Below are 13,406 nucleotides of genomic sequence, written 5' to 3'. Positions count from 1 at the left end.
CACCTGGTTGATTGGCTCATAACTGCTTACAACTCCAGCTCCAGGGGGAGCTGATGCAGCAGGCCTCCTTGGGCACCGGCAATCATATGCAAATACCTGCATACACAGGCTGGAAAGATGGCACCGTGGTTAAGAGCACTCGATGCCCTCAGTGGGCCTGGGCTTGATTCCTAGAACCTACATGGCATCTTAGAACCACCTATACCCCCAGATCCAAGGGATCCCACACCTTCTGACCTTGAAAGGCACCAGCCATACCTGTGATACACATTACACACAAAGAGACAAAACATTCACACACATGAAATTAATTTTTTTAAGAAAATTTGGTAGAAAATCGGATACTTAAAGGTTTAAAACAGCTCCCTCACCAGGCATGGTGGTTCACTTCTACATTCCTAGCAATCAAGAGGCTGAGGCAGGAGGTTGGCTAGTCTCAGGCCAGCCTGGGCTACATAGTGAGACTCTGTACTAGGCAAATGCTAGTACAGAGCCCTAGGTTCAATCTCTAGTACCAAAAAATAAAGGCTCTCCCCGACAAAATACCCTATTATTTTAAAAGGTAAATAATAAATTTACAGTGAAGAAACTTGGAAGATAGCATTTGTTTTCTCTTTTAGTTCTTTGAGAACTTCATACAGTGTATTTTGATGATATTCACCCCATCTCTCAACTACTCCCAAATTCGCCACCACCCCTCCCCTACCTAACTAACTTCATGACTACCCTCCCTTTTTAACCCATTAAGTCCAATTTGTACTGCAAATCTGCTCTTGGATGTGTGACCTTTCACTGGAGTGTGGTCAACCTCCCAGGGTCCACATCCTTAAAGAAAACTGACTGTGCCTCTCCCAGCAGCTGTCTGTTGCCAATAGCTCCTCAGCTAGGGGTGGGACTTCATGTCCAACCCCCCTCTCCATGCTGGGATTTCTGCAGACACCAACTTAAAAGTGGGAGTTCAATGCCCCCACTGATAAGACAAATCAGAATTGTATACTACCTGACAGGAAATATGAAAAGAACATGTTACTGCTTCTGTAACGGGCCTCCCAAGTGTCCAACCTAAACCTATCATGCAGAAACATCAGATGAAGTTAACAGAAGGACAATCTAGAAAGTAACTGTAATTTCCCAAGTGCTAAAGATCAAGGACATGTGAGGCTCTTGATGATTAAGTAAGTTTAATGATTAAATAAATTTAAGTACACACGTGCACACACATAATTGAAGGTAATGCCTCACTCCGAACTGGATCTATTATTTGTGAATGGCAGTTGATGAAACTTGTGTGGGATTTGATAATTGCGTGGCTGTGGTGTGTCAGTGCTGATTTCCTGCCTTTGATGGTTTCATCGTGGTGGGAGAAGAAAGTCTTCGCAGGAAAAACACTGAAGTATTCGGGAGTGATGAAGCGTGTTCGCAGCTACTCTCAAGTGATTGGGGAGGGAAAAGAGTTTGAAACTTTTCCTTAAGTTTGCACCTGTTTCAAAAATTAATTAGAAAACATGCATAGCTATGACCATGAATAGACGAATGAACATAGTATTTTAATCAGCTGTTTTTTTCTTAAGAAGGTCCTGCTTCTTAAAGGAGATTAGTCATAAACAGGAGTCCTGACTCTAGAAAAGAATGGCTTTTGAGTCCTGGAAAGAGTGAGTCTTCTGGGCACTTAAAGTTTTCCTAAAATTGTTTCTGCTCTTTTCTTCCCAACACTCTCAAATGTAATCTGTTTTTATTATTTTATTTTTGGAGATTTTATTTGTTTTTATTTTATATATATATTAGTGTTCTGCCTGGTTGTTTGTCTGGCCACCATGTGGAGAGCCGGTGGAGGCCAGAAGAGGGCATCAGATTCTTTGGACCTTACTATAGATGGTTGTTAGCCACCACCTGGGTATGGGTCCTCCGGAAAAGCAGGGCTCTTAACCTCCAAGTCACGTCTCCGGCCCCTCCAACAGAATCTGTTTTAAGTGAAGATCTATATGCCACTCAAAAGTCAGGCAGTGGACACGTGAGACGGCTCAGAGAGAAAGGCTCTGGCTGCCAAGCCTGATGACCCAAGTTCCATCCTGGGAGCCAACAGTGAATGGGAAGAGCTGCGTCCCGGGAGCTGTCCTCTGATGTGACATCTACACATGTGCACACGTGCCAGCACAGACACACAGTAAATACACAAATATAACAGAATACTGCCTTTAATAACATCTCAACACCTCTGGGTAAGAATGCAATGGAAACCACACAGCTGCCTCCTGGAGGACTCGCTGTTCCCTTTTGTCTTTACATTCATTAATTTATTTTGTGTGGGGGAAGGCAGGCGTGGGTACACATGTGGGGTCAGAAGACATCCTGTCCTCCTTTTTCTTCCCCTCTACATACGGATTCCAGGGATCGGACTCGGGCTGTCGGGCTTCACAGCGCGTGGCTTTACCCACTGAGCCATCTTACTGGCTCAGATTACAACCTTCAGAAGTATATATTTAATTTATGGGAAATCTACTAATACCTGAATTGCAGAATTTCTGGAACAAAGTTATTTCTAGTGTCTTCTAGTCATCTTATGAACTCACAGGCTGGATTTGTGTGGTTTACGACATTCAAGTTTGCTAGATAAACCTCCCCTCCAAGCACTTTTAGAACCTTGAACATTCATTGCACTCAGCCGGTTTTCACTGTCTCATTCTGGAAACTCCAGTTCTGAAGTGATTGGTTTACATGCTTGATCATTGCTTTATATATCTAGAAATAAAATTTGCAGCTAATAATCCCTCCTTTATCTATATTCCCTTATTAATAATGCCATCACCTACCTGGCCTCCCAAGAAATATGGGAATCACATTGACTTCCTTCTTCTCAGCCCTTCACATACACAATGCACTCATCACACATGTGCACACAGGCACGTACACTCACACACACATGTATACATACAGGCACACACAGTCATACACACATGCACGCATGTGTATGCACACATAAGTACACATACACAATACACAGACACATTCTCTACCCCTACTTGGCCTTAGGTTTTGCTCCTTGTTTCTGATATTTTCTTTTTCTTTTTCTTTTCTTTGTTTGTTTGTTTGTTTTGTTTTTCGAGACAGGTTTCTCTGTGTAACCTTGGCTGTCCTGGTACTCACTCTGTAGACCAGACTGGCCTCGAACTCACAGAGATCCACCTGTCTCTGCCTCCCAAGTGCTGGGATTAAAGGTGTGCACCACCACTACCGGGCTCTGATATTTTCTCATATATCTCTGCCTTCAAACAAAGAAACAAACAATCAAACAAACTCTGAAAAGCCTTTTAAATGTCATCAGTAACAGTAACAAATATCTTTTTTTTTATTTCTCCATTTTACTAGCTACTGTCCCAAGGGTTTTGCAGAGATCCCCACCCCTCACCCCCAACTCAATCTTTAAGTACACAATTACCTTCCTTTTATTGTAGAAGAAACAGAGGAATAAGGAGGAAGTTACATATGCAAAATCACAAAACTGGGCCTGGAGAGATGGCTCAGAGGTTAAGAGCACTGGCTGCTCTTCCAGAGGTCCTGAGTTCAATTCCCAGCAACCACATGGTGGCTCACAACCATCTAGAGTGGGACCTGATACCTTCTTCTGGCATAAAGGCATGCATGAAGATAGAGCACTCATAAATAAATAAATAAATAAATCTTTAAAAAAAAATCACAAAACTTAAGCTAGGTGGAACTGAAGTTTGAAGCTGTAACCTGACATCAGAGTTGGGTTCCTGACCCACCTTCAATCATCTTCGATTTCTCCCCAGCATATCGGACTCTTTTCTGTTCCTACACTCTCTTATGTATACATCTTTATTTTCCTATATTACATTTATGGATGTGCTTACCAGTATTCCTGGAGGACTAAGAGAACTATATTATTTATATTTATAAAAGTTGGGAGACCCACGAATCCACATTAGTATATTTCTAAATGAGCCTACATATGTCACTCTACTCCAATGCTTGCCGATATTTTGCAAAATTTGCTACAATTATTTCTTCCTTAGTTTATTTTCTGTCTTCCTGAAGTATCCTTGTTGTTGTTGTTGTTGTTGTTGTTTTGAGACAGGGGCTCTCTATGTAATCTTGACTATCCTAGAACTTGCTGTGTAGACCAGGCTGGCCTCGAACTCAAAGAGAGATACCTGCCTTTGCCTCTTGAGTTCTGGAATTAAAGATATGTGCCACCATGCCTGGCCTTCCTGAAGCATCTTAAAGCAAAATCCAAACATTCTGAGACATTATCCATAAATACTTACTAGAGTATATTTTAAAGGGGCATGTGTGTGTGTGTTACACATGTAAGTGCTCTGTATGTGCAGGGATGCTTGTGTGACAGGTCTTTTACCCATTTGAGCCATCTCCTCACCCCCTAAAGGAGCTTTTAAAAACCTAATCATATTACCATACCTAACAAAACTAATACGAATTACTATCCTCTTAATCGTGACTTTCTTTTGAGACAAGATCTTTCTGTATAACTCTGGCTGGCCTCAAACTTTTGATGATCCCTCTGCCTCAACCGACCAGAATGCTGGAACTACAGACATGTACCACATGCCTGGCTTAATCATGAGTTTCTTGACAGTAGACGTGCTTTTGATTTTGTCTTTTTTTTTTTTATTTTGTTTTGTTTTGTTGGTTTTTTGAGATAGGGTTTCTCTGTATAGCCTTGGCAGTTCTGGAACTCACTCTGTAGACCAGAGACTGGCATCAAACTCATAGACATCTGCCTGCCTCTGCCTCCCAAGTGCTGGGATTAAAGGTGTGCACCACCACTGCCCAGCATGATTTCGTCTTTATGCTCTGAGTACCTAGCACAACCCTAGTCCATGCTAGAGTTTAGTGAATATCTGTTATGACTCAGAAGTTTGTTTTTAAGTTGTTTTAAAACCACATAACATTTTCCCCACAGAGACAATGTAGAAGTAACTATAAGGTTGGGTTAACTGACAACCTCCACTTAATCTACTGATTAGATTAAATAGCATCAAAGTTTAGGCCTGAGCCCTTTGGAGCCCCAAAGCCTAAACTGCTTTATCTTTAAATACTGAGTCTTAGGAAACTGGAGTCTAATTTAATTGAGCCCTGAGTTTCCTTGTCCCCATTGTCAGTTGAGGTAGGACACAGCAAGATCTGCACTGGGTAGAAAGGCCATTGGTAAAGAAGCAACAAAAATTCACTGTGGCGGACCAGCCCCCACAATTATTTACCCCAGGGACTCTTGAGGAATGAGGGATAAGAGACTTAGTTAGAAATAGAGGGGAGAGAAACAGAGAGGAACGCAGGATAGACTCTAGTGGTCCTGGATCCTTATCCACCGGCCCAGAAATTTATTCCAAAGGTCTATTTATAACAATGCCAAGGGGTGGAGCAAAAGACCTCCCCCTTGCTAATTAGACCCTTACAAACACCTGGTACCCAGGCCCGTGGTCCAATCAACCTCCCATGCAGTCCTGCTGGGTACAGCCAGGAGGAGACCTAGTGGGCTACAACAATTCACCCTGCTAGAAAAAATGTGCTAAGACACATTCTATCACTTCACAAAAGAAGTACATAGTGACCAAACATAAAGAAACAAACGCCCAACTTCTTTGCTCCAAGAATACAAGGATGGTGGTGAGATTATTTTGCCTACCAGATGGGCAATTGTTTAAAATGTTTGTAACAGGGGTTGGCCAGATATCTCAGCAGGTAAAAGCACTTGCCACTGAGCCTGGCAACCCAAGTTCTAGCTCAGGAACCCACGTGGTGAAAGGAGAGAGGTCAACCCCACATGCTGTCCTCTGCACATGCACACACTCACATAGGTACACATGTGTGTGTAAATATGTAAGTAAGTAAATATAATTTTTAAAAGACTCTCTATTTTTAAAATGTTAATAATACGGTGTTTGCCAGGGTAAAGGCAAAGATACTTATATGTCCAAAACACTATTTCATTTATCCACTGAGTACATTTCAATAATTAAATGTGTGTGTGTGCACATTCATTTTATAAGTTCTGTTTAGCTTCCTTCAAGTCTTTCCTGCCATTTCTGTCAATTTAATCATTTGTCCCTATATAAAATTTTACCCTTAGTTCTTCACATTTTCATTTCTAGCTAGTCTATATTCCGCAGCAGCGTCTGAACTGCCTCAGGAACTGCCGTTACTTAGACTAGGCATTTGACTTCAGACATCAGAGACCTCAGTAAACAAAAGAGACCTTTTTTGGCCAAATTGGGTGGTTCCATACTAGTATGGAATGTGGGAACCCACAATCAACAGGGTTTCAAGCTCCCCTCTCTCTTTAAACACAACTCCCAACATTTCACCGTCTCCCACCATCTTCTCCACAGTGAAGACAGGACACAGAGTAGAAACAGCTCTGCCCTTTGATAGCTGGCCTTACCATTTACACACATTGCTTCTGCTCATATTCACAGGAGGAAAGGTCCCAAGACCACATCAATGTATAATGTGGTCTAGGACATGTAATTATTAACCCTTGAAACTCCTGTTGCGGCTGATGGAGTATAAAATGGATGCTGGAGAGAAGTAGTGATAGAAATCTCCATGTTTTCGCTGGTTATCCCTCATAGTGACTGGCCTTGGGTGCTTGATGATCCTTAATTATGAGCTTATGGTTTGGACTGGTTTTTTTTTTGGGGGGGGGAGTTTGGGGGGCACAAGGTTTCTCTGTGTAGTTTTGGTGCCTGTTCTGGATCTCGCTTTGTAGACCAGGCTGGCCTCGCACTCACAGAGATCCACCTCCTCTGCCTCCCAAGTGGGGTTTGGACTGTTTTTGACAGGGCTCAAGAGGTTGTCTTCAGTTCAGCTCGCTCACCTCTGCTGGCCTAAGATTCTGAGTTTCAGATCTTTTAAGATCTTTGCCCCTGGAGGGGACCCCACGTGCTCCCGGTTCTGACTTTAGGGCTGTGTTGTTGGGTTTGGGGTTTAGTTTGACTTCATGAACAAACTAATGTTTACTGACTTTGTAAGATCTCATCAATACATCTAAGGTAGGCTTTACTTAGAATCTAGTTGTTTCATAGAAAAAGGATCCTTCAAGGAATGTGGCCCAGATGTTACTAAACCAGTTACATTCCGTTCACTTCACTTGTCTTCAGGTCTGGCTTTCAAGCTTGCCGAACTCACCAGTTAACTTTCTTATCAGGGAACTTAATGGACGCATCTCTGTCTTCACATTGACACAGCTGGCCATTTATTATTCTTAAACCTTAAGTGAGCCAAACAGCACCTTGAAAGCTGGGGATTGAAGAAAACAGACAAAAATCCCCAGTGAGGAAATGGGCAGCAAACAGTAAACATAAGCCATCTGTTTTGGCTGTAAGTGCTGTGGATGAAAACTGGACAGGGCGTGAAGACTGCTCTGGGAGAAAGAGTGCAGTTCAAAGAGGGGGCGGGGCGGGGCGTGGGGTGGAAGGCTAGGCCTCACTGGAAAGGTGACATGGAGCGATGCCTAAAGGAGGAAGAGACTACACAGGGGGCAAACATTCCAGATAGTGACTGTAACCATGCCAAGGTCTAAAGGCAAGGCTGAACATGGAGGATCCATGAAGAGGAGGGGCACCTGGTGTGGCTGGAATGGAGTGATGGGAGAATACACTAGGAGATGATGTGTGTAATCATATATGTCAGTACCTATGGAAGGGCGGAGTCAAGCGAGACTCTGGCCTGCCATCCAAGGAGCAATATATAATGGGACACAGGTAAAGCCACAGAACATGTGGTGATACATAGATTAATAGAAATGGGTTGAGTTAAGTTATAAGAGATAGCTAGCAAGAAGCTTGAGCCATAGGCCATACCGTGTGTAATTAATATTAAGCCTCTGAGTAATTTTATTCTTTTCTGAGCTTCATCAAAGATGATGTTACTGAATCAAAGCAACTCTTCATAAAGAAATGACAAATGTTTGAAGAGCCTTAAAACAAGAATAAAGATACCCGGGTGGCTGGGTGGTGGTGGTGCACACTTTTAAACCTAGCACTAGGGTGGCAGAGGCACTATATTTTTTAAAAGATCTCTTAGGCCAGGCGGTGGTGGTGCACACCTTTGATCCCAGTGCTCAGGAGGCAGAAGTAGACGGATCTGAGTTCAAGGCCAGCCTGTTCTATAATGTGAGTTCTAAGACAGCAAGGGCTACACAGAGAAACCCTGTCTAATAAAACAAACAAGAACTTTTAGAATAAAGCAAGAAAAAGAAGGTAGAATCGGAGACAGAAGGCAGGTAGAGGGACTGGACCACTCAGTACAGGTCAATGGTAAATTTAAAAGGAAATAGCAGAAAGTGGAACAGTTCTGGGAGATTTCAAAAAGGCCTAACTTTTGCATTATGGACATAGAAGAAGGAGAAAACACGATTGCAAAGGCATAGAGAATATCTCCAATAAAATAATAGAAGAACTTTGCCCAGTCCTGTAGATACAAGAGACCCGTAGAACTCTGAATAGACCAGGACCAGAAAAGAAACTCCCCATGACATATATACTTAAAACATTAAAAACCAGAATAGCTGGATGGTGGTGGCGAATGCCTTTAATCCCAGCACTCTCGAGGGCAGCCTGGTCTACAAAGAGAGTTCCAAGACAGTCAGGACTACATAGAGAAACCATGTCTCGGAAAACCTTAAAAACAAAACAAACAGACAAACAAAAAACCTAAATAAAGAGTATTAAAAGCTGCAAAGGAGCAAGGTCAAGTCACTTATAGTGTGGAGCCCACCAGAGTAAGACTCGGTGACTACCTGACAGAAACTTTTAAGTGCAGAAGGGCCTGACAAGATGTATTCTAAGTTCTGAAAGATAACAACCCTGCAAAACTGTATACTAAATTGAAGAAGAAATAAAAACATTGCACAATAAAAACACATTTTTTGAAAAATAATTTTATGACCACTAAGCCATCTTTACAAAGGACACTAGAAGGAATACGCTGGTCTGACAACAAAGATAAACACATTAAAGATGTCACAGGGAGTACATAAATAATTCCAGAACATTTAATTAAAGGAGGTCTAAGAAAACACCACAACAAAATGACAGGAATTAATACACATTGTTTGATAACAACACTTAACATTAATGGTCTCAATTCTCCAATAAAGAGATGTAGACTAGCAGGTTGGATTATAAAACAGGACCCATGTGGTGGTGAGGGCAAGGGAAAGATGCCCTCCCCGCCCCGCCCTTGCCCCTACTACCTGTGGTGGGCAAGGGAGCATACCCATCCTTACCAACTGCAGCACTCGGGAAAGTGGGCCCTGCACCTCGCCTGGGCAGCAGGATAGAGCCATATGGTGGTATGGGAGGGGGAGAGACACCCCGCACCACCACACTCCCCCATCTCCCACCCCCACACCCACCCCCGCCTGTGGCAAGTGGGAGAGCTGTCCCTGCCCCTGCTCCTCACCAGCTGAAGCACTAGGAGAGAGGCCCCTGTACCTCCCTGGGCAACACAGTAGAGCTGGCCCTAATGGTGTAGGTGTGGGAGAGCCGACCTTGAGGGAGTGAAAGCAGGAGAACTGGCCCCGCCCCTTACCCCCTTAGCAAGGGGTGTACAAGCCAGGGCAGTGCTGGAGAGCTTACCCTGGTGGTGAGGCTAGGGGAGAGCTGGCAGGCTGACCAAACCGGCAACTACCCACGCCCAGAACCAGAGTTGACCCACCCCGGCGTTCACCCCATCTATGATCTGCTGGAGCACGTGAAGGGGCCGGTTGTGCAGATCCAAAGCTGCAGGATCTCCATGACACAGGGCAACAACAGGACACCCAAGAGGAGTGCCATGGAGGGCCCAGCATCCAGAGTGGAGCAGAAACCAGAGGTCTTGAACCAGAACAGTGACTCTTTGCAATGAACACTTGCAAGTAAAGATATATGGATTAAAAAGAAAAAGAAAAGAAAAGGAAATACCACACCTTTAATCCCAGCACTTCGGAAGCAGAGGCAGGGAAATCTCTGTTTTTTTTTTTAATAATAATAATAATAATAATAATTTTTTAATGTGCATTGGTGTTTTGCATGCATGTATTCTGTGTGAGGGTGTCAGATCCCCCAGGAACTGGAGTTACAGTTGTTAGCTGTCATGTAGGTGCTGGGAATTGAACCTGGGTCCTCTGGAAGAGTAGCTAGTACTCTCAATACCTCCAGCCTGAGATCTCTGTAAATCTGAGGCCAGCCTAGTCTACAAAGTGAGTTCCAGGACAGCCAGGGCTGTTACACAGAGAAACCCTGTCTTGAAAAACAAAACAGAAACTATCAGACCAGCTGGCGTTTGACTGAGCTTTTCTGGACTCAACTGACTTGACTATAGCCTGTAAGAAGAGTTAGAGTCTGATCCACATGTCCATTCTAGAGCTTAGGCTGAAGGGCAGTAGCTACCCCGGGGGTGATGTATAGTGTTATCAGGAAAGCAAACCAATCATACTAACAGGTTTTGAGCCTTTGTTCACATTCTTTCCACTGGTCAAAGCAAGTCACACAGACAAGCCTTAAGTCAAGAGGTGGGACATGCACTGTGTCCCCCACCTTTAATCCCAGTGTTCAGCAGGCAGAGGGAGGCAGATTCAATTCAAGGCCAGCCTGGCCTGTAGAGCTGGTTCCATAACTATATAATAAGACCCTGTCTCAAAAAAGAAAAGAAAAAGAAAAAAGGGTATAGTTAACTATGTTCTTTGAAATAACCGTGTTAAGGAAAGAAATTATTCTCTGTAGCATATGAACTTCATGTAAGCTTGTATCTTTCTCATTTAAAAGAAAGAATGAAAGAAAGGAATTAGCCCATTAATTATTTAAAATACGTGGTGCAACTGTTCCTATGAATTAATCCAAGGCACTTTGAAGACAATTACACTCTGTGTTAATAACGTTGCCAGGCCTTTCCAGTATGCTGCCCTCCAAAGAGTACTGTGATTTTGTTGACAACGTTCACTATTACATATGCATATGGAAAACAGGCATTTTCTTCAGAATTACCGTAATAGCATTAAGAGATTATTACTTTTTCCAGTTTTCTTGGAAGAACATTCACTAAATCAGATTATTGTTTACTTGACTGCTCTTCTCTCTGTCCTGTACATTTAGGTAACTAGAATCCTGGAAAATATAAACTTCAGGATAAAAACATGATTTTATACATTAATGATCTCGAATAAAAGCGGAGTGCTACCTTCGTGCATCACTTCTTTCTACAAAGTTAAGTCTGCGTTCTGCTTAGGAGAGATAACACTTTTGTCCCTGTAGGCGGCCCCCTGGTGTAGCCATTAGTTGCTAATTACTTGCAAACAAATAAACAATTAACTCCTTAAGCTGCTGGCTGGGCAAGTGTTCATTGACTTGCTAAAACTTTCTAAAACAGGATTTTAATTAGTGACGTTCAAAACCCAGCCCCCTAGTCAACAAAGCTATAAGGTGAAGTACTGGAAGGTCTGCTCTGCACACGTGGGGCAGGAGCCCTCCAGCTCTGTACCACACAGAAGAGGATGTCTCCCAGCCTTCGGGAAGGTGCTCAGCTCCAGAAAAGCAAACCCTCATCCTGCTCCTTCTCAATTGAGAGCATTTTAGGACTGGACCAGAAAAAAGATTGTGGACCGGCAGCAAGACCCCACAGACCGTGGGCAGACACCTGCAGCGACTCGGGTATGCCACAACTTAATTTTTAAACTCATCTGCCTTTTTAGCTTGCCCTTTATTTCACACAGTATAGAGTTAGAAACTACGATTTCATTCTGTTCCATAAATGCAAAAGGCCCCTGACAGGATCATAAGGGAGTAGAATGCCTGCTGGGAACAGATGCTATTCAGTCACAGAAAGAACTAACATTTACTTCAGAAGACCCTCTGTATATGTTTGACACATCAGGCATTCTAACTCTCTTTTCAGTGAGAAGTAAATGGTAGAGTCCAAAACATTCTCTCACCAAGGCAGAATTTTTCTCTTCTATCCTTCCTTCCTTTCTCCCTTCCTTCCTTCCTTCCTTCCTTCCTTCCTTCCTTTCTGAAAAATTCTCTAGAAATTTTCAAAATAAGTTACTGAAATGACTTCTTCCTGAATTTGCGGAACACAGGCAATCTAAGATGGAGTTTATTCTTCTGATTTTAGAGAAATACGGCAACTCGTGCCTACGTGCCCCAGATCTTCCCAGTGAGATCTCATTTCCTTGTCCCGTGGATCATCCAATGCCAGAAGAAGGGGCTTCGAAATATGAAAACTATTTTTCAGCCTCAGAAACACTCTCTTTGAAAAGAGAGTTGAGCTGGTACAGAGGACGAAGACCAAGAACTGCTTTTACCCAAAATCAGGTGGGAAGATTTTTCACCCAATAGCGATAACACAAAGGCTGTAACTGATGTCCGGTGAACAAAAGCTGTTCACTTTGGGATCAGTGTAGAAGTATCATTAATGAAACAAGGGACTCATATTTTAACAGTCTCTGGGTAATCGATTTTTTTTTTAATGCATTTAGGTTAACTGTCCAAGTTTAAGTGCATTTTTTTTTTTTTTTTTTTTTTTACTGCACAAAGGGAAGCCCAATTTTGGTGACATATGGAGTGTTATCACATTAAAGAATTCTTTCCTTATTCTAGGTTGAAGTATTGGAAAATGTCTTCAGAGTGAACTGCTATCCTGGCATTGACATCAGAGAAGACTTAGCTCAGAAGCTGAATCTAGAGGAAGACAGAATCCAGGTAATTTTCAAGCACAGTTGTTACTTGTGGTGATAATAACAAGTGTTATTAATAACAGCAATGTGTCTGAGAACTATTTTATTTTCCCTTGATTTTAGATTTGGTTCCAAAATCGTCGGGCAAAGCTGAAAAGAGCCCGTAGAGAATCACAGTTTCTAACGGCAAAAAAAACCCTGAACACAGATCTTCTGAAATAGGTTTTAAAAGTACACATGTGAGATTCTCTTCCAATTGTGGAACACAAGGAATCAATGGAAATCCCAAGTATTTAAAATGTTACTGTCTCTTTCCTGTACCTAATGAATATTGTCATGCTTTCTGAAAATATTGCAAATAATTATGATTCTAGCATAGTACTTATTATATCTGGACATTTTTAGTTATAATAAATAAAACTTTTCCTATATATTTTAATAAAAATTTTTAAGAAATGATAGCTATTTTAATATACTTTATTCTTTGAGATTTCATAGATGTATATAGTGGATTTTAATCATATTCATCCCTTTTCCTCCTCATAACACTTCTCAGATGCATCCCATTCTCCTGCCTCTCTCCCAACTTCAACAATAACTATTTTCAAATGAATAAAGTTAATGTAATAAATTAGTATGTGAACTAAAATCACTATGTTCATGCATAACTAAGTGATTCCCACAGGCTGGATGCAACTTACAAAATATTTCA

The 13,406-nt window shown here is 42.2% G+C and overlaps 1 protein-coding gene across 1 annotated transcript; it reads left to right on the top strand.

Annotated features, from left to right (window-relative positions):
- The first annotated feature begins 10,071 nt into the window (after positions 1-10,071).
- Positions 10,072-13,150, top strand: Hesx1 (HESX homeobox 1). Its single transcript, XM_059274536.1, has 4 exons — positions 10,072-11,669; positions 12,133-12,332; positions 12,618-12,719; positions 12,818-13,150. The coding sequence occupies exons 1-4, from the start codon at positions 11,513-11,515 to the stop codon at positions 12,914-12,916; spliced, it is 558 nt and encodes a 185-aa protein (XP_059130519.1). The 5' UTR covers positions 10,072-11,512; the 3' UTR covers positions 12,917-13,150.
- Positions 13,151-13,406: the final 256 nt, after the last annotated feature.

This window comes from Peromyscus eremicus, chromosome 9 (assembly GCF_949786415.1).
Source record: "Peromyscus eremicus chromosome 9, PerEre_H2_v1, whole genome shotgun sequence".
NCBI classification, from domain to species: Eukaryota; Metazoa; Chordata; class Mammalia; order Rodentia; family Cricetidae; genus Peromyscus; species Peromyscus eremicus.
The sequence above is the reverse complement of the archived record's forward strand: the minus strand, read 5'-3'. Positions and strand labels throughout refer to the sequence as shown.

Bases quoted from the DNA above. Each gene is read 5' to 3' on its own strand.
- Hesx1 (XM_059274536.1), top strand. From the start codon at position 11,513: ATGTCTCCCAGCCTTCGGGAAGGTGCTCAGCTCCAGAAAAGCAAACCC. The intron at 11,670-12,132 runs GTATGCCACAAC...TTCTGATTTTAG, and splicing joins AGACACCTGCAGCGACTCGG to AGAAATACGGCAACTCGTGC. The intron at 12,333-12,617 runs GTGGGAAGATTT...TCCTTATTCTAG, and splicing joins CTGCTTTTACCCAAAATCAG to GTTGAAGTATTGGAAAATGT.